We start from the raw sequence: 20,084 nt of genomic DNA, 5'->3' as shown, positions 1-20,084 counted from the left end.
GCAGAGGAAAGCAAGAGGCAAAAACGAGGGAAAAGAGGGCCAAGAGGACTTTGTGAACCGTCTCGCTTTAACAGGGGGAGCAGAGTGAAGAGAAAAACGTCTCTCCAGAGCCGGCTCCCTCCCACATTTAATAGCATTAGGATCTAACATGTAATTTGGACTAAAAGACTAATTCTTTCCTGCGGTTTGATGGATGTTAGCGTCCCATTTTTTTTTCTTTAACAATGTATTACATAACATTCTGATACGCTAATTACCATCTCATGTCATAGCAATTTTATTAAGAGCTTACACTTACAAATACCCATTCTGAAAGGATTTCAGGACTTTTTTGTAATTTTCTCTGAACTAGGCTTGTTGAAGTACTGGCAACACAGTCTGATGCTGCCTAATGCAGCTTCCAGTAACAAAGCGTCTCTACACAAAGATCTCTTGCAAGTCCTAAGAGTCAGGCATGGATTCTTCTTGCGTTTAGTCTCAAAGACTTGTAAACAAGTTACTTTTAGCACACTATGTTGTGATAAAACACTGGTAACACAAGCCCTGTTAGGTTCCTGTACCTGCTACAGTTCCAATTCCAGAAGCAACGCCAAGAGAGAGAAATTCCTTTATACCAAGTAATGGAAAATTTGTTAACTATACTGCGGTTAGTGTTTGCTCGTTAATATGGTATCATCTTGCCAGGCAAGACTTGGTACCATGAGGTATTTTTCCATATAAAATTGCTAATGCCATCAGGATTGTCCAAATGGGATCATCATCATCATTAAAAAGATTACGCGGTAAGGAAAGTGATTACGACAACATCTGAGTAGAAGGATTACTAATCACAAGTAGAATCCTGGTACAAATCTCATTCTCCATATACAAGAAAGGACACAAAACCTTTTAAACATAATTTATATACATTTATGGCTTTATACAACAAACTGTCAGGGATTGTTCTCGTGTGTCTGTAGAAGTACATCAGGCACTTTTTCTGAAAATATCCACGTATGAATTTTAATTTTGCAATGTGACTAAGTCAGAGCAGTGAAGCGTTGAAGAGCTGTCACACCACTCGCAAGTAGAACTAGCAGTATGTACATGCCAATCTCTCACGATATTGCTGGTTTGTGGAACACCCTCAAAAAGGAGGCCAGTTGTAATGCCAAGTAATTTGCTTTTTGCTTGCATAAACCATGCTGCATTTTACATTATGATTACCAAAATAATAATAATAATGAGAATACCTTATTTAAAATCAGTCATAAATTAAGGATCCTAGCAATTTCATAATGAAAATAGGAATTTCAAATCAGTAAAAAAATAAAAAAGTACTAACATACATCCAGTGGTTTAACAAGTGCAAATTTTATACTGTTTTACAATTGGTCCAATTTTAACTTCTCTTCTTAGGGATGCTCTGTTGACTTAAGCCGATAATAAGCAATATGACTTTTGCTTATAAGTGTAGGCAAATTGTCAGTTTATCAAAGCAGAGCTTTCCAATTAATGCATCTACTACCTAAACATATATCATATAGCTATATTATGGAAACAATACATCTTTATATTTAAAATATCTGAACAGCTCTATAATACAATAAACTTTTAATAACAGTACAAACCAGAGAAAAGTCAAAAACAAGGCTGCATAGGTAAGATCATCTGCACAATTCACAAACCAATCATTTACAACAATTCTGACAAACTAAGTTACTCCAGAAACTTGGTACTTTTACTAAAAAAGGATTTATTACTAGAGGTCACATAATGTTTGTTTTCAAGGCAGACAACATGCCCCTTCACCAGACTTCACAGTTTTCCAGAATTACAATCGCAAAATATTAGAATGGCGCCACAAAAAAAAAAAAAAAATTTGACCACACAGCCCAAACCTCTGATTATCTACAACTGCTTTCTCACAATAATTAAAAGGGGCTTCCTACAGATTGTTGTAATAGAATGGCTACATTTATGTTCTTCATAGTTATAAAAGGAAATGAAGAAAATATCTGTATACAGGAAGTTATACAGTAGCAGTAAATAACAAACAGGAGGTATATTGTTAAATGTAGCATGTTCAGCTGCAACCCCATGGAGTATAGCATTAAGTACTGCTTTCTTTGCATGCAGAGGTGAATTTATGACTACTTTGGCCTATGCATATCAGTGCCCATTTGGGAGCAAACATTTTTGCGCACGCGGCAGAAAGAAGGATCTTCAGAAACCCATGTGTGAGCCCTGCGCTTCCTCCGCTGCCAGGATTTACCATCAAGTCTCAGAGACTATGAATTTGATGGTGAAGATGCTACTAGAGATATTTGCCTGTAAAAGCAGGCAGCTTCATTGAGGCTTTGGCACTAAGAACATGTCATTTTGCTCAACTGAAGTTCAAAGACCGATTTCACGCTGAGGGAGATCCTGTATCACAGGACAGCTTAACATCAACCTCTGGAACTGCTGACAACCGTAATAGGATATCTAAAAAAGTAGGACCAGCTGTAATTAGTAGTGATTTAAGCCCAACAGGGAGCTAAATGCTAGCACATCAATAAATACATTGCAGAGCCTTAGGAAAGTCATAACAGGATCATTAAATACATGGCTTGTTACTAGACTTCATTTTCTTGGCACATCCCATTTCTTTCTCCACCACACGCCATCACTACAGGGAAGATATGTTTCAATTAGAACATTTTCCAGTTGTGGGCTACGTAGACAAAACAAAAATCAGTGAAAAATATTTATTTCTCCCCTTCTTCACAACAGCCAGCCCTAGCACAAAAACTGTTCATCCTGTCAGTGCATAAAAAAGCTCCAAGGATTTCTATAACACGAACGATGTGTAGCAACCAGTGAAAAGACAGGTGAGGCCCGTTATCCACACATCCATGAAAACTGCATCATGCGATTACAAAAAATCAGAAAACATTTATCCAAGACCCAATCCTGAAAATGCTCAGGTAGCTGTCAGTGTGTCTACTCCAACAACAGCAGGTTTTTCCACAGAAACAAGGCCTTTATCATTAATGCTCTCCCATACCCTAAAGCTTGTGTATTTGTATCAAACTCTGCCACTTACTTTATCTTTCTTATTTAAAAAAACAGTGATGTTTTGCCCTGTAATTGGGGCTCACAAAAGTTTTAGCCTCCCACTGAAAAGCAGCACTTTTGCCTCTTCAAACATACTGCATTACAACAGAAACACTGAGAGACCCTAAAACTAGTGCTAATTAAGACAAATGACAATTTCGTCATTAATTTTTCTAAAATCATGGATTTTCTCCAAAAGGTCCTGCTCTTGAGTACACAAACATTATGAGACCTCCATGAAATAAATATAAATGTGAAGCATTGTACAAGCGTCTAACAATGAATACTTAACACTTTGTGGTAGTCAGAGTTAAAATGATAGTAGAAGCAGATGACATTTTTAAAAATGCATATATAAAACTGATTAAATATTTCCTAAACATAAAGTTGTCTATATTTATACATCACACAACAAAAAAAGGGACAGAAATGTTTTGTATTCAAGATACTTATTAAGCTTTTCCTTTATTAGCACTCCCAAGTGCTAGGGAAATTTATAAAAACATGTACTTAATCCAGTTAAAATACTGTACAAAATGAAGAGGTTATGAATGCTGCCAGATCTCAGATTTATTTTTTTTTAAGTTGCCTATGTAACAAAAGTAGACTTTAATTATAAGAAAAATAGCTTGGAAAGTATTCCAAAAATTATCTTAAGTCCAACAGTAAAGTCATTAGTCTGACAATGAAATCCAGATATATTCTTGCATAAATTTACACGAATACAGGTAACTTATCAAATGGCATTTAACCTACTGTTTGCTCTGAATAGTCAGTGAGTTTAGTAGGATCATATTTAACAGGCTATTCTGTTCCCATATGAAATGTGTGGCAATTTTGAGTAAAATAATGCAGTTCGTACTGCTGCAAGGCAAGTCCACAGTTATCTCAATTCGTAAGAACACAGGTAACTTCAACGAAGGTTAAACTTACTTAGGGCATGAGATCATCACAGTATTCTTACAAAAGTTTATAAACTTTTCTTGGACCAAAACAGATAGTCTTAAAAAACAATTCTTCTTCTACAGATCATACTGTACAAAACCGAAAGCACAACATGATGTAAGTAAGAGTCTTTGCTGTGATTATATGGTGTAGTGAATTTGGCACTTCAGAGTAATGAAATTTCCAATGGCACAGTTCTTATCTACAGCAGCACATAACCTGCAAACCTTGGGCAAACATCCTGTACAGGAAAATACTCTGTCTGCTGCCAACTCTGACAAAAGGAAGAAAAAAGAAAAAAAAGACCCAAAAAAAAGCTAGTGCATGCGCACAGCTTTGTCAAGAAAATTAAAAAGGAAGGTGAAGGACATCTTTGTACTGCTTTTCTCAGTTCCTGCTGTCAGACAAGTCTGGAGTATTTAACCGTAGCCTAGGAAGAAAAAAAAAAACAACAAAAAGAACAAATTAACATTCACACCAAAAGGTTAAATCTATTAAAATATGCTCAAACTAGCTTTAAGATAACTTAAATGGGGGAAAAAAAAAAAATCATTAATTGCTAGTTACCAGCAAGCTTTTTGTTTAAAATATCAATGGCAAGACATTAGTGCTCCACATGAAGTAACAGAAGTTGGTATGTGACAATCCTAATGCACTGGTGCAAACTCGATTTACAAACTAATAAAGGACTGGAAAGTGACTGACTCTAATAGAGGCACTTCACATGCCAACACAGAAGACCACCCAGATTTTAAGCATTTTGACATCTCTTTTCCCTTTAGTTGTTTTTCAGATTTATTATAAAAAGCACAGCTTACCTCCTACTACATCCTAGCCTGACACCCAACTGTGTGTGGTTGTCTTTACGCTGTGCTGAAAACTTTGGTTAGGCAATACACTGTCAAAGTTAAAATCTAACGTTTCTCCATCCATAAGGTCATTACGGATAATCGACTCCATGTCACAGTCCAACCGTTCAATTAACATGTCATCTAAGTCACTGGGAAGCTTCTCCTGGTGGAGGGAAACAATTCCCACCCTTCCGTAGCCATTGCAACTGTTAACAGGGGCGTACGGGTTCATAGCATTCATCTGCATTGGGTGACTCATAGGCACTTGTAACGAAGTCTTCACTGTCGACAAGCGATTTAGACCTGAAGTATGTGACATGGTGTTCACTGTGTGTGACAAGGCACGACCATTAACTGCAGGTGTTGGCTGGTTATGTCCTTGGTGAGGGCGGGCGTTAGGGTTCATCATTTTGTTGTGGGGCGGTTGACTGCCGTAAGTTGGCATCACCGAGTTAGCAACCATCAGCACACTTTGGCCCAGCGCCCTGCCACCAGCCTGGGAAACACCAATGTCTACTGATGCCAAGATATCATTGTGCGGCGGAGAATCAGAAGTCAGTAACTCCTTCAGAAGTCCTGCAGGACAGTTATATTGGCTCATCGATCCATAGCTTGATTTACTGTCTTGAAGAGTCTGCATAGGAATCTGGGGCAAAGAGTTCATGCTAGCTTGAGCATACGTAAATTTCCTGTAGTCTGGATTTGGTGAACCTATACTTGTGGTCGAGGATGCAAACGAGTAACCTGGTGTTTGCTGCATCAGGGTAGCAGATGAAGACTGGGTTGACACAGTCATTGACGTATTAGGTGACAAGAGATTAAGGTTATCCAAAAGATTTTCCATGTTCTCAGAATTACTCATCTCTGAAAGGCTGGGTAGAGTAGAAGTCATTTTGGTGGCTGATGATGGGTATACCATGGAGTGCACATCCCCATCTCCAAGATCATCTTGCTCTGGCAAAATAGGAGAAAGTCTTCCGCTAATCGTACTAGCATTAGAGCTAGTTCTAGGTCGAAATGTACTCCAGTTATCAAAGTCATCGTTGCTGTGAGAGCTGGGGCTCGCAGGCCACTTCGAGAACTGCGATCCGGGGCTGTCACCATTTCCCTCTTGACCAGACTGAAGGGATGCTTTTTTCTTGGCAGCTCTGCCTCTGCTTTTGGCAAACTTGCTGTTGTTATCCATGGATGCCGCTCGCCTCCTAGGAGATTTGCCACTCTTTCCTCCTTCAGGATTGAGCATCCACCAGGAACTCTTCCCTGTTCCCTCATTCTGCACTCTGATGAACTTGCTGTGCAGAGACAGGTTGTGACGGATTGAATTCTGAAAAACAAAATAAGGTGTAAGAAATGGAGAAAACATGCTTCTTTTATGGTGTACTAATATTTGCCTTTGCAAACATACTCTCATTTTGTTAGAAAACATGGGTTAATCATGAAATGGGAAAACATGCCAGTCCGGAAACATCTTTTATCAGCTCACCACTCAGAACTGGCTGAAACAAGCTTGCAGAGAGTTGCCATGTCAATTTGTCTGTCATGTGGCCTGATCACATCTGACATTATAAAAAGTTAAATAAAATACTGAAGGAGCTGTTCTGAAATACAAATTCCTCATAAAGGAGACAAAACATACCAGAAGACCAAGAAGACAACTGAAGATCTCATTATCAGCTTCACTCTAATGAGTTGAACCTGATTGCATTTAGGTTTTTTTTTTTTTAAATCATTTTAAGCGAAGTTCAGGAATGCTAGATCCTGTTCTACGGTCCTTATAATGGCATCTCATCATGCACATCCCTAAACCCTGCAAACATGCCAGCCTGTGAGTATTGCCACTGAACATTAGCGAGGTTTATATTACTTGTTATGTGATAAAACACGTATAGAAAACCAGTTGAGGATTAAGTTCTAATTTCTATAAACAAACATCACAAATTGCCTAAGAAATCGTAAGGGAGAAAGGAATGCAAACAGCATAGACAAAACTGCATTTAAAACCTCAGTCTTAAAACCATCTTTCACTTTCAAAATCAACATTTTAATATGCAAAATTGACTCTTCTAATACCTGAGGGCACAAGATATCTTGTGCTGAGACTGACCAGAGGTACTGAAGCTTTTCATTATCTCCTGAGCCATGAGTAATGTTTCATGTTTTGCTCTTAAATAAAAAAAAAAGAAAAAAAATCCAAAAATCCAAAATCCAAGCCCACAGGTTGACCTGTTAACAGAAGACTACCCTTTGCATTACCAAGCTGTAGATAAACATTTTTTTCCTCATGTAATTTTCTGCTGAGCACAAGTAAAGAACATGATATCAACAGAAAAGCTGTCCTATATTTTGACATAATTGCTAACAAAAGGCCACAAGTTCAAAGAGTGCTGAAATAGGCAGCCATAGATGTTGGTAGGAGGGTAGGACGGTAGCACAGTCTGCATGGGGACCCACAGTCTGCGCTAGGACTGCAATTCATGCAGAACAAGTAGGGGAGAACCACAAAACAACACATGAAATGGGTAAACGGGAAATTAGACCTCAATGGCAGAGAAATCAATGACACAGTAGCTGCCTTCCATTCATAGTCATTTTTAGCAGGTTGTCTAAAGAAAAATTTGGGGGAGCAAAAATGGAAAGACTGTTTCTAGAAAGCAGTAGAGTAAGGCTGATCTGGACCAGCAGGCCAGTAGGCCAGTTATCTCAAAACATTAAATGCCAGACCTACAAAAACGCTGTTCTGTCTTTCCTGTTTTCCTGCCTTTTTCCTCTCATCTATCTTCTCTTAAGTTTTTAACTTGACCCCCAAGACCCACTACAGCACCAAACCATGACGATGATACAGCTCATGGAGCTTTGCATGCCTTGTGAGGCAAACCAGAGGACGAGGGACACAGCCACTGCTCTGGTCTCTGGCTACTTTTGCTGTATTTCCCAAGTCGGAGTGCTGCCTGTGACAGCAGCATCTCCAGAAATGTCTTCACCTTCTCTACTCTACCTGCCCTCCTGTGTACATCTGCTTTCTCAAAGATGCACATCTTTCCCCATTGCCTATACATCCAGCTGACAGAAGAAAAGGAGCAAAGACCATAAGGAGGCATGCCAGGTGAAAACAGTCACCTCATGGGGCCTGGCTCAAATCAGAGACAACAGGCTCAAATTCCCTGTAAGGGCCACAGACACGTTGTGGACCACAAAAAGCCAACCAGCCAAAGCAGGCCTGGCCACCTACAGAGCTCAACAGGAATGGTTACTCTGGGGTCAAAGAGGAGACCTTCAGCAGATGAGGGCAGCAAGGAAGTGTTACAGTCCTGTAGCACCTTACAGACAGCAGTGTCCTGAGACTATCCCCCGAGGAGTGCAGCTTCACCCCAAACAGGGGCACAAGGTGCTCTTTGACAGCAGAAGGTGGAAGAACATCGCCTCATGGCAGCTCGCTCTTCAACCAGCACAGCAAGGAGTCAAACCATGTGCCTAACTTCAGAAGCCTTTCCATCCTCTCCTTCCCCTCCAAAGAACCATCTTTAACAAATTATCCCAGTTAAACAAACACCAGTGACAATTTGAGTGTTTCCTTATTCAATTTTGAAAGGAAGCCATTCTCATATTAACTAATTAACGTAGGACTGTGTCTCTTCACTGCAGGTAACCCTGCAATCAAAATCTCATCCTCTCTCTAGCTACAGGGTGTTAGGGAAGGCCTTGAAATTTTATTTTCGCCAGGTGCATGTAACACGTTGGGAGGCTAAGCCCAAAAATCCATCTTTGGACTTGCCTGCGGCCTCAAGGGCCAACCAAGAAGCCTCATGAGGCCGGCCCAGTGCAGCCTGTTGTTTTCACTCGAGAGCCACAGCCGAATCCCCGGCTGACACAAGTCCAGCTCTAGAAATGTCGCAAGAAAGTTGTTCTGCACGTCTGTTGATTAAAAAACCTCCTGTGCCAGTTCATTTTTTTACGGTATTTTGTAAACATACCCAGTTGGCTCAGGCTTACTGTTTACTATCAAAATAGGCATATCAAACACACAAAACATCAGGCAGAGAAAATACCGTGCTAAGGCTCAGTTCCCTCTTCTCTGCAACAGAAGTGTTAAATATTTAAGAAATCACTGCTATTCCTTAGTCATCAAAAACGTTATAATCTGGTATTATTGTACTGAGGACATCTGAGGTCGCTCTTTGAGTAACAGAGCTGTCTCCTAACTCTGCCAGCAATGAAAAAAAAAAAATTTTCCTAACAGGAAAAGGTTTGCGGCCCAGAGCTTGTTACATAAATTCCTGTTTTTCACGCAGCCAGCAGGACATTAAAGAAGCTATGATTTACTAACTTGGAAAAAGTGTTGAAGAGGTAAATCTTGTGAAAATATGCACTGCTGTTAATGATGTTGTGTCTACAAATCTTTGCCAGACACAAACATGACCTGATAAAAAAGTATAGTTTTAGCAGTGGATCTTGGCAGCCAGAGGAGCAGCGCAGCTGTCAGCGGCCGGGGCACCCGGCGGCACTGCCGGCCCCAGCACGCTGTGAGACACCTCCAGCCACGGCTTTCGGCAGGACTTTGAAGCAAAGCCTCCCAAAACCTAGCCTGAATGACGTGAAAAGCAAGTGGCCGCAGTTTGAGGCGGGTTTCCGTGCAGCGGCAACTTATGCCAGATTGATCTGAGAGCATCCACACTGGAATTTTATCAAAAGCTCGTCAGGACGGCAGCAGGGCTGCTGCCACCTGTGGGGTGTTTCCTGGGATTGAGTTTCCACCTTTGAGATAAAGCGCAGAGAGCCTCCACTCCTCCTGTTTGGTCTGCGAACTGATTTCATGCCATACTTCAGCATATGGACTGGGAACTGTGGATATGCTTATCGCCACTCGCTGATTTAAGAGCCAAAATATGCAAAACCAGTATCTGCTAAATGCAATGTGATGAGCACATACCAGCTAATAAAACTCGTGAAGCCAAGAAAACGATTCCTTTGAATATAAACATTTATATCATTCAGCTGCATTTCCAACATCTCCTACAGCCGAACCACACAGCCCTGCTTGCTGCTCTTCTAAGCAACAAAAAAACTCAAACGGCTTTACGTTTTAAAAAAAATTAAAGAAATAAATGTCTCAGCCATTTAATCCTGGGGTGCAAGTAGCTCTGCTGATAGCTAATACTGCATTTAAACCCAAGAGATATTCATACTAAAACATGCAACTTAAGTTTAACCTGACTTACTGCTGAAAAAATCATACCCCTATTACAATTGAAGTTGAGGTATTTAATTATTTTTTCAGTAAATTGTTTTGGTCTTACCCGAAAACACAGTTGCTTTGTTAAACCTGACAACATCGTAGGCTTGTACTTACTGAAGAGAGACCACACAGGCATGCTGGACATCTTTCCTCCACCCCGACCCTTGGAGCATGCAAAGGAGAGGGAAGCAAAGCAGAGCTCCTGCTGCAGAGCTCCTGTTCAACCCCACTGCAAACCTCTCCAAGCAGGATCTAACTGTGGATCTATGAGTATCCGGGGAGCTGCAAGACCCAAAGCTTGTAAAAGCACCTACGAGTGCCCACGGTCTCTCCCACCCTCATACACACAGGCACAGACAGCACCCCTTCAGCCACAGTGCTGAGACAGCCACCAAAAGGGAGAGCAAGGAATGGATGCAACAGTCGATACTTTTTACAAAAACAAGTAGATTTGCTACCAAGGTGCATATGCTGATGGTATTGCAATAAAGCACACCATGGCATCTCGGAAAAGAGATTCCTCAGTAACTAGTAACAAAGGCAGAAGGAGTTGGCCTTTGGAAGCAGATGCAGCCATAACAGAGTGGGAGGTCATAAGAGGCCATAAGAGCAAGACTGCTTCCATAATACACAGGTCAGGCATTTCTATTAAAATTAACAGTCTTATGACTGCCCACCAATTTTTCGTTCAGAAGACATCTCAGCAGTCCACTGCTTCCTACACGTCATCCGAGGGGACAGTCTACACATGCTGCCAGTCTGCTTGCACTACCATCAGCTGAAATGAATGCAAATACAGATTGGGGCACAGTATCTGACTGTAGTTCTCAGATCTCTCCAAACAATATCTGAAATGCATTTGGAAGCTGGAGAGAAACTTTCAGGGAATATGACACTCAAGACTGCTTCTGCTGTGACCCTCTAAGATAATCACAATTCAAAAAAAGAAAAAAAAAGAGAAGGGGGGAGATTGATTATTTATTTATTTTAACTGATAGTTTGAGAATATTACAATAGGAACATGCCTGGCAAGAAAGTCAGGGTTGAGGACTGGTAGATGTTCTGGTTTCAGCTGGGATACAGTTAATTTTCTTCCTAGTAGCTGGTACAGTGCTGTGTTTTGGATTTAGGATGAGAATAATGTTGATAACACACCGATGTTTTAGTTGTTGCTAAGTAGTGCTTATACTAGCCAAGGACTTTCCAGCTTCCCATGCTCTACCGACTGAGAAGGCTGGAGGTGCACAAGAAGCTGGGAGGGGGCACAGCCAGGACAGCTGACCCAAACTGGCCAAAGAAACATTCCATACCATATGACGTCATGCTCAGTACATAAACTGGGGAAAGCTGGCGGGGGGGGCCGCTGCTCGGGGACTGGCTGGGCATCGGTCGGCGGGTGGTGAGCAATTGCATTGTGCATCACTTGCTTTGTATAGTCGTCTTATTATTATGACTACTAGTAGTAGTAGTAGTATTTTATTTTATTTCAATTATTAAACTGTTCTTATCTCAACCCACAAGTTTTCTCACTTTTACTCTTCTGATTCTCTCGCCCATCCCACCGGGGTGGGGGGGAGAGTGAGCGAGCGGCTGTTTGGTGCTCAGTTGCCGGCTGAGGTTAAACCACGACGGTAGGTTCAGAGACCCATCAGCTAACATCATCACTGTTGAGAGGTGTCTGCCATGATCAGTGGTGGCTGGCACGAGCCAGCTGTGTTAGCGTGTCACGTCACTGCCAGCTTACAGCAGGATTCAGAACCAGCAAAGTCCCTCTATGGAGACACCACCAAAGCAAAAGCTTTGCAGCAGAGAAGGGAACACCCCAGGCTTTCCATATGCTGTTACAGAGGACAGCAGACCTGTCTCTCAAGGTCTGTGTATGGGGACTCTACAGCAGGTCCAGATGTTCAAACCACCCTCCTCTTGGAGCCTCAGTGGCAAGCACACTCTAAAAAGAAGTCATAAAAAGACCTCCTAGGAAAGTATGCAAAGGACAGGAAGTTCACCACCACACTTGCTCAGGGTGCCTTCAGCATTAACAGCCAGACAGCAGCAGCAGAGGCTAACCGTGGCAAGTGGCACCACATAGCATCTATCCAAGGCTAAGCTAGACTATGCCTGGTGAAACAGGCATGGAATGCTTGGAATAGTTACACTGCCTGCCCCCCCTTTGCTGTGGTTTCCAACCATCCTGCCAAGTTTGCAGGGGCAGGATGAGGAGGCTAAGGAGGAAAGAGAACATTGGTAACTCCAGACGTACCAGAATTTCCTTTGGTATGACAGTCTGGTGTAAGGCAATCCTGTTTGTCTTATCTAATGCCTGTGAGATACAAGAAGTTCAGATGCAGATGCTGCACATGGAGCTTGGGTTTGCCTCAGAGCTAGTGTTGGACACCCAAAAAAGTTTGGTCAACAGATAGCACAATTGTTCATAAAACAGCCTTAGCCGCATTTCTCTCTCAAAAGCGTTCCTGATACTACAATGTTCACAAACACAACCGCACATCTGGCTGCAGTGTCAGAGGCTTCAAACGCTAATGAAATAGCTATCTCTGCCACCCGATTGCAGCATTCTTTGATTACAGCTCAGAAACCTTCCTTGTTGTCAGATAAGAGCATGGACAGAAAGCACGTCACTTAGCCTCAGGTCAAAGAGTCATATTTAGAAGATGCTGGCAATTTTCCACCTGCAGCTGCATGAAGGTGGAAGGGCAGGATTTCCTCCTAAACAGGTCATGCTTTTTTGGGTCCTTTGTTCTTGGGGGGGGGGGTGCTTTTGTTTTACTTCATTTTTGTCCTGCGCTGTTATATGGTTAAGAGGTGTCAGCTGGAAAAAGTGCAGAAACACTTCAATCTTACTCGAGGGACCTTGCACTGTTTCTCTGTGCTTTTCATTACAGATGGTGCCATAGCGAGAGTCTTTCTCAGAACACCATCCATGAAACACAATCTCCAAACATGGAGATACTTTCATAGACTGTTTCATTTGATAAGATTTCAGCAATGCATCCCTTGTTCCCTGCATGAATGTACAAGAATGGGACAGACTCTATGTTATCACTATATGGTCGCCATACATGTCTCTCCTGCACAGAGGGGGTCTCCTGTGACCACAAGTCAGCAGCATTAATCTAAGTCCTGTGCATTCTGCAGTTAAGTCCACAGATTTATACTCTCCTATGCTTCCTTCTCATAGCTGTAGAAGACTAAAAAACTTTGGACAACAAAGGGGCTTGGCCATCCTCCAGGTTGTATCCTGCTGCCACACATGGCACCAGGGACTGGATGGGATTTCACAACCACTGGAGCTTTCTCCTCTGGAATATGGTACATAGTAACAGAAAAATACATGCACAGCTCCAGACATTGATGTTTAAGGGACTTGGCTATGCATACTTACGTGTCAGAACTGGCAACTCTACTGACATGTATTTGAGTAATTCCCAATTGCTATCCCCAGACACTCTCCTCTGTTCTAGGCAGACTCCTTTGAAGCACTTTTCCATAATGGCAGTTTGGACATTTCTAATGAGATGATAACACGCGCCTACAAGGGCATTTAGAAAGAATGAGCATAAAAACCATTACAAAGGTAAAGCATGAAATGGTTGAGTATACACACAGAGGGCAAGCACACTCCTGGCTACTGTTCAGATGTGATGACCCCCAATCAAAACTTCTTATGACCACCCTTATGTTTTCTGTACCTCCAAGAGAGAGCCAGAGCCAGAGCCACAACCAGGTTAATGATCATCTATACCAGTGCCAATACACCGTTTTATAACTACATTTATTTCTGTAACCACAATACAGGCATGATATAATATCAACACAGCATACACCAAATATATAAACATTTGCTAGTATTTCAAAGCCGAGGAAACTAAGTGACACTGATTAGGAAAAACAACAGACGAAGATGCATATGAAAATTGTGAGATTTTTAAAAGGGATTTGTCAAATGGAACTTCCTCCCTCTCTGGTAAAATCATCTGGGAAGCCAAGACAGCCAACAGGTTTGTCTAAAAGCTATCGGTTTTCAGCGGTGAAAGAAAGGCAACCATAAGAAGGCAGCACAGTGTTATAAAAAACCAAAAGCAAATAGCCATCAGGATAAAACAAAAGTTGTGAAGTGTAGAAAATAAGGGAAGAAATGAATATCAGATGAAAAAAAATCAAAGCTAGCAGGAATAACTATGTATTTGGTGATCCAGACAAATCCTAATACTGCCTTTACAAAACTGATGCTGTAAGCTTTCTATTCCAACAGACGGAAAACAAGTGTTTGACAAATATAAGGGTTCCACATTTGTAAATAAACAGTTCTGTTTTCCACAAATATGGAACATATATATATATGCATATGTACATATATAGCTTATGATGAAGCACTTCCCAAGTTCACCAGTGACACAGGAGGCCAACACTGAGGCCTCACTGAAGAGGAACATTTCAAAGTCAGGATGCCCTTATAACTGGGGCCTTTTCTCCTCCCTCTTTAAGCGCTCTCAGACCTCTGGCCTTCACAAGAAGCCTGTGCTGCAAGTACGTCAGTAACACAAAAACAGCAAAGCAGGAGGACGCATGCATAACCTGGGTGCCCTGACATCAGTCTCAGGTGCTTTCGTAGAAAAGCTGATAAAGGGTTCAGTTAATAAACCATCAGAGGTCAGGGATATAATTAATGTCTTTCAAAACAGTCCCACAGAATACAGGCCATCGCGTGTACAAGAAAAATACATCTTTTGTTCAAGAAAGGTAAGCAAGAGAACACCTGCAGATATGCCAATGCCACACCGAATGACAGTGCAGCCAAGATTAGCACCACGCACCACTGCTTATGTGTGCTCATCAAAGGGATTAAAACCATTAAAATTATCTGTAGCGCAATAAGCCGTGAGGAAGGCTGCTGCTGTTCGTGACAGGCAGCTAGCTCTCTCACCATTATTCACTGCAGGCTCTAACGCAGCAACCAGGAATGCAACTGTAGAGGGGACGCAGGCACCACAGCAGCGGTAACGGTTTGAGGCAAAACTATCCTTGAATGCAGAGCACAAGCAGGTTATTGCAAGGAAAACACGAATCACAATTATAAGTGAAGTTTATTAAAATAAATAAATAAAAATTTGGAGTAACAAAGTAGCAGTTCACCCATACAATGCCAGAATGACTAATAGCTTAAAATTTTATTCTGCAACTATAGTAAAGAGAGACTAAGGGGTGGGGGTTTTTTTTTTCAGCCAGTGGGAATAATTATGATCAGTAGGACAAAAAATGTTAAATCACTCGTTTCCTGTTTAACAGACAGCCTGTTTCACCTCTGCCACTCTCCACAGTTACACCCAATTCATCACAAAGACTACAGCACTGTTTATAGAAAGCTTCCCCCTTTTTTTCTTTTTAAAACTAAGCTGCTTTTTATTGACATTTGTAAGCTCTAATGAAGAGGTACAAATGTGTATACATGCCAAATATATCAATACTAATTAGACCAGCATATCATCTTGAAAGGAGCACTAGAAACACGTTCTCACCAATAAGAAGCAGTAAGGTGAGAAATAGGCCAAAGTCTCAGTGTAAACCACAGAGGTGAGAAACATCACAGTCCGGAAATAGGGCTCATTTTCTGCATTAGCCTTTGTGGACATGCAGAGAACTTCCAAGAATTTTTTTTTTTTTTTTTTTTTTAAAAGGAGGAAAAAAAATAGATATGATTACTTCAAAAGCTTTAACAGGATAAGTGAAACAATTGGAAAGATCCCTGCCTGAGGATTCACATAAGCTTTACATATTAAAAGCTCCGCATAATAACCGAAGTAGTCATTTGCCACTTGCCTAGGTAAAGGCACAAGCAGACCTAACCCTAAATGTTTGGTCTCAGTCGGATGCTTTACCAGGGAGCCACACATCTTCTCTTCATCTTCATGGATCAAGAGTATTTGCTTTCACAAAATCACTGATAACCTAAAGGGTTGGAATGATAGTCACGACCTGATGGATTTACAAGCAATGCGCTACCCACAACAGTGGAAAATGAGTTAAAACTGAGGCTGGAAAAGCAAAGCAGGATGCACTGGAGACATGGGCTAAGTCCACGACACTTGCCCCGTTCGCTGCGCTGCACATGGACTAGCCGTGGCTAGAGAGGCTCGAGGACTTATTTCACCTGCAACAATGCCCATGATTCACCTGCCTGACCATAGACCTCTCCTTAGGGACACGAAGAAGGAGCAGCTGCCAGCTTGCAGCTGTGGATCCACGGACGGAGCCAAGCGCACCTGCAGCACTGCGCCTGCAACTCCTACAACACACAAACTCATCTGACAAGGGCAGCAGAGAGATGTTTGCTTGTTTGCAGGAAAGCCACCGAGCCTGTCTGTATTTCTTACCTTGAGGAGCAACATACCAAGGGGGATATACAGATGCAATAATGCAAAAAGTTGGATTGACTGAGTCTTTGTGCAGATTAAAAAAAAAAAAAAAAATCTACTTATTACACTTGTACCAGCATAGCAGAGGGACCCTTTTCCTTTAGCAAGCAAAGGAGCCAAATTCTCCGGACATGGGTGTCACTGAATACTAGTTTTTCAGAAACAAAGATTCAATGAAAGCAGCATGCTTCCTTTGCAGCAGGGTTAGCTGTGCCCCACAGGAAATCCCTGGCTGAAGGAAACTGCAAGTCTTGTAAAAAGAAGGGCAAAGCCTTCCATTTACAGGCTGAACGATATCTTACGCTACATCTCACTATGCATTTGATCTTTATTTTGATTACAGCAAGTGCAAGGATAGGCTAGCAAAATTTAAGTATAGTTCCCAGAACTACAAAAAGGAAAATAAAACAGAGTTGAGTGGGTTTTTTTTTGTTTTAGTGTATCTTCAAAGATTCTTTACTGCATCTAGTGGTAAAGATGCTGAAGGTTTCACATTTGTAAGGGGACAGTGTCAGCTTAAAAATAACAACAACCCTCTGGATTTCACCTAATGTTGTAAATATCTGATGTTGCCATAGTAACCAAGAGAAACTGAGGAAAGAAGACAGGGACATTTCTCTTTCCTTTAGTTTCTTTTGTACATGAGTACAGTCCAGTGTATAAAGCCACTGTTTTTACTACTTATTTTTCCTCTAGCCGGTTCTCCCTTTATCTGTCTCACATATAGAAAGAAAATAAAATATCGTTTTCTTATTAACAAAATATTAGCAGAAAAAATAGATTTCTTAAGTTTTTATTAAAATAGCTTAAACAGGATCAGATTTAAGTTCTCTTTAAACTACTACATCATCTGCCAAATACGTAGATAAAGGATATCGCCTTATGCAGTCAAAATTTGGGTTTTTTTCTTTGTGTTCTGTTTTTCATACTTGTTCTTTTTTCCAAAGTTACAAGAAACAAGTACCGATTTCCAATTACTCCTTTTTGTACATCCTAAAGAGGCAGCACATATACTAGGTATTGTGTTTCTACTCAGTTTCTTCGAACACAGTTTGCCTTGGTACTTTTTTCCCCCACCACAGAAGCATGCCAGACCACCAGCGCGCTCTCCTTGGGAGAGCTCTTTCCAATTCAAGCTTGCTCGCATAGCCTAGTAGATTTTATATAACACGATTTACTACTACAATGCCCACAAAAAGCCCTCATCCAAATTTCATTATAGCCTTGAGTTATATTCCATGTGTGCATTGCCCCTCTCCACTGTCTGGCCAGTTGCAGCCACCCTCTTTCACATAAGGTGTGGTTTACACTTAAAGGGGTTTTAGTTTATTTTCTCGCAAGAGGGTCTCAGGACTCGGAGGACTCCTGACGGGTGGTTGCACTGTTCATGCTAGCGTCTTCCTCTCGAATGCTGCTTTCCGTGACATTCTCCAGGCTGCAGTTTGAAGAAATGCTGGCGCTCATCGCTGGGTTTTATGACATCTGTTCAGCATTATAAAGCCACAGTCGCCCAATCTTGCAAAACATGTAGCACCAACTCTGAACCAAGTTACCACCAGACACACAACTTTCAGCAGGCTACAGGAGGCAGAATACTACTTCTCAGAGCAAGTTGGGCACACAGAGGAGGGAAATCTAAAGGGTAATTTCTTCCCTCACACCAGTTTTGGAAGCATTCCTATTCCCTCACTACTGTAGGCTGTGCTCTGTACTTAACAGACCCCTACTAAATCAAAGGACTATTTACAATCTACATACTGGCAAGTCCACATTCCCATAGAATGTCATCTGGCAACAGCGACTTAAACCATCAGCTCTGTATTTACTTGCTTTCCTCCTTCCCAAAAAAGAAAAGGAAAAAGGACAAGAGAAAAGCATGTTTTTAATGACAAGAATGGAATTAATAGAGTAAGGCCAAGAGCTCTGGTGCATCAGCATTCATCACAATACTCAAACATCCATTTTTTTTAAGAAAAAGGAAAATATTACAATGAGGACAATAAAAAGGAAGATAAGCCACACCGTTGTGGCTTGGGACCTTTTGCATATGCAACTGGTGCTAGAGAAGTGCAGAACCATGCTGGACACAAACTAAGACATTTCCCAGAGTGGGATGCTGTTATGCAAAACCGAGCTTTGTTAGGCATTTTGCATGCTATTTTTCCTCTGCTAACTAGGTCTAATTAATCTCCCCTCATTACTATTTCTCTCCATTTGATATACGCAAGGAGACTGGCCTCACCGCGGCCGCTTCAAGACCTCACTCATTCTCCCATTTCCCTGGACAGAGCCTGACACAAGGAGCCAGCCTCTGGGCACACTGGGGACTGCCAGGTGCAACAGGAGGTGTCCCAGGAAGGACATTGCCATCACCCTCATCAGTTCAGAGAAGAAAACACTGGTTTTGAAAAGCCTTCCACCCCCCCTTCACCAATGCCACAAACTCAAAAAGCTCTCATGAACTTTCGGATGAGGCTCCCACCTCCTGGAGGTCACAGTCTTTGCTTTGTGCAAACTTCACCATCATCGGTCCCATCCTCCTTCAATGAAAAACCCATGGGTAACTGGGCAGCCTAAGCCTGCCTGGCTAGTTATTCAGATTTAAGGACTGCAACATCCAGCTTCTCAATCACAAAGGCTGCCATGGGCCTCCCATCCCTCCCGTGCCTTTGCCCAAAGACAGGGAAGGCAAAGGAGCTCTCCTCTAGCTTTCCCCAGACGTGCACTAAAGAGCTATGGCAAAAAGTACAGCCAAGACAGCGAGCTAAAATGCCCTAATCAATTCAAAGGGCTGCAACAAGAAAGTCTGAAGACACTGTGCAGGGACTTGCTCAGTATTTGCCTCCTTCTGCCCGCTTTTGCTTCTTTTAAGTACCGCAGTGTAGTTTTCCCTCTCGCAAATGTTCAGACAACACAGCCCCCTACACAGCTCTAAAGAGGCGCAAGCTCTTTTCTTGAGAGACTTGGCTTCCTAGGTCAGAATGGGGCACTCGTTTCAAAAAATAATAATAATTAAAAAAAAAAAAAAATCACAGGACACAAACTTACATCAGATTAAAAATAGCAAGAATGTCGGCAGTAGGAGCTGTCATTTGCAATAGCTATCAAGACACAGGAAGTTATTTACTCTGTGGATCACATAAGGGCCTGTTTAAAAACAAGGATGAAGCAGAAAGAAAGCAAGCATGTTTACTGAGGCTTGTTTTCCAATATTATTTATCTAGCCAAGTTTGTTTATAAGTTTTATAATAATTTGTCATGGATACATCTATGGGTTTATGTCCACAGATTCATTAAACTGCTGGCAAATTCCAGCAGACTCTGCAGCCTTTGCTGCTCTTGTTTAATTTTTGGATTATTTTCAGTATTGAAGATATTACAGGGAATATTTCCACATTTTCATTTTGTTTTAAAAAGAAATTAAAGTCTGCCCCCGGAAAGTCAGGTGTTTTCAAGTATTTTGTTTGTTGATTATTCATGTAGTCATAAATTACGCACAGTATTTGGCAAGCCATGCTTTTCTCTGTTAAAACGTTTGTTTTTACT

General features: G+C 41.5%; 1 protein-coding gene across 1 annotated transcript in view; it reads right to left on the bottom strand.

Moving 5' to 3' along the window:
- Positions 1 to 253: 253 nt before the first annotated feature.
- FOXO1 (forkhead box O1) overlaps positions 254 to 20,084 on the bottom strand; it is a 69,670-nt gene continuing 49,839 nt past the window's right edge. The window contains exons 2-3 of the mRNA XM_076364192.1: positions 4,842 to 6,198; positions 254 to 4,453 (exon numbers count right to left, since the gene is read on the bottom strand). Of these exons, the coding sequence (XP_076220307.1) occupies positions 4,855 to 6,198 (1,344 nt within the window). The 3' untranslated portion in view covers positions 254 to 4,453; positions 4,842 to 4,854. The remainder of the gene's footprint in view (positions 4,454 to 4,841; positions 6,199 to 20,084) is intronic.

The sequence above is a fragment of the Aptenodytes patagonicus genome, chromosome 1, assembly GCF_965638725.1.
Source record: "Aptenodytes patagonicus chromosome 1, bAptPat1.pri.cur, whole genome shotgun sequence".
NCBI lineage: Eukaryota > Metazoa > Chordata > Aves > Sphenisciformes > Spheniscidae > Aptenodytes > Aptenodytes patagonicus.
Note: the sequence above shows the minus strand (reverse complement) of the source record. Positions and strands in the feature narration are given on the sequence as shown.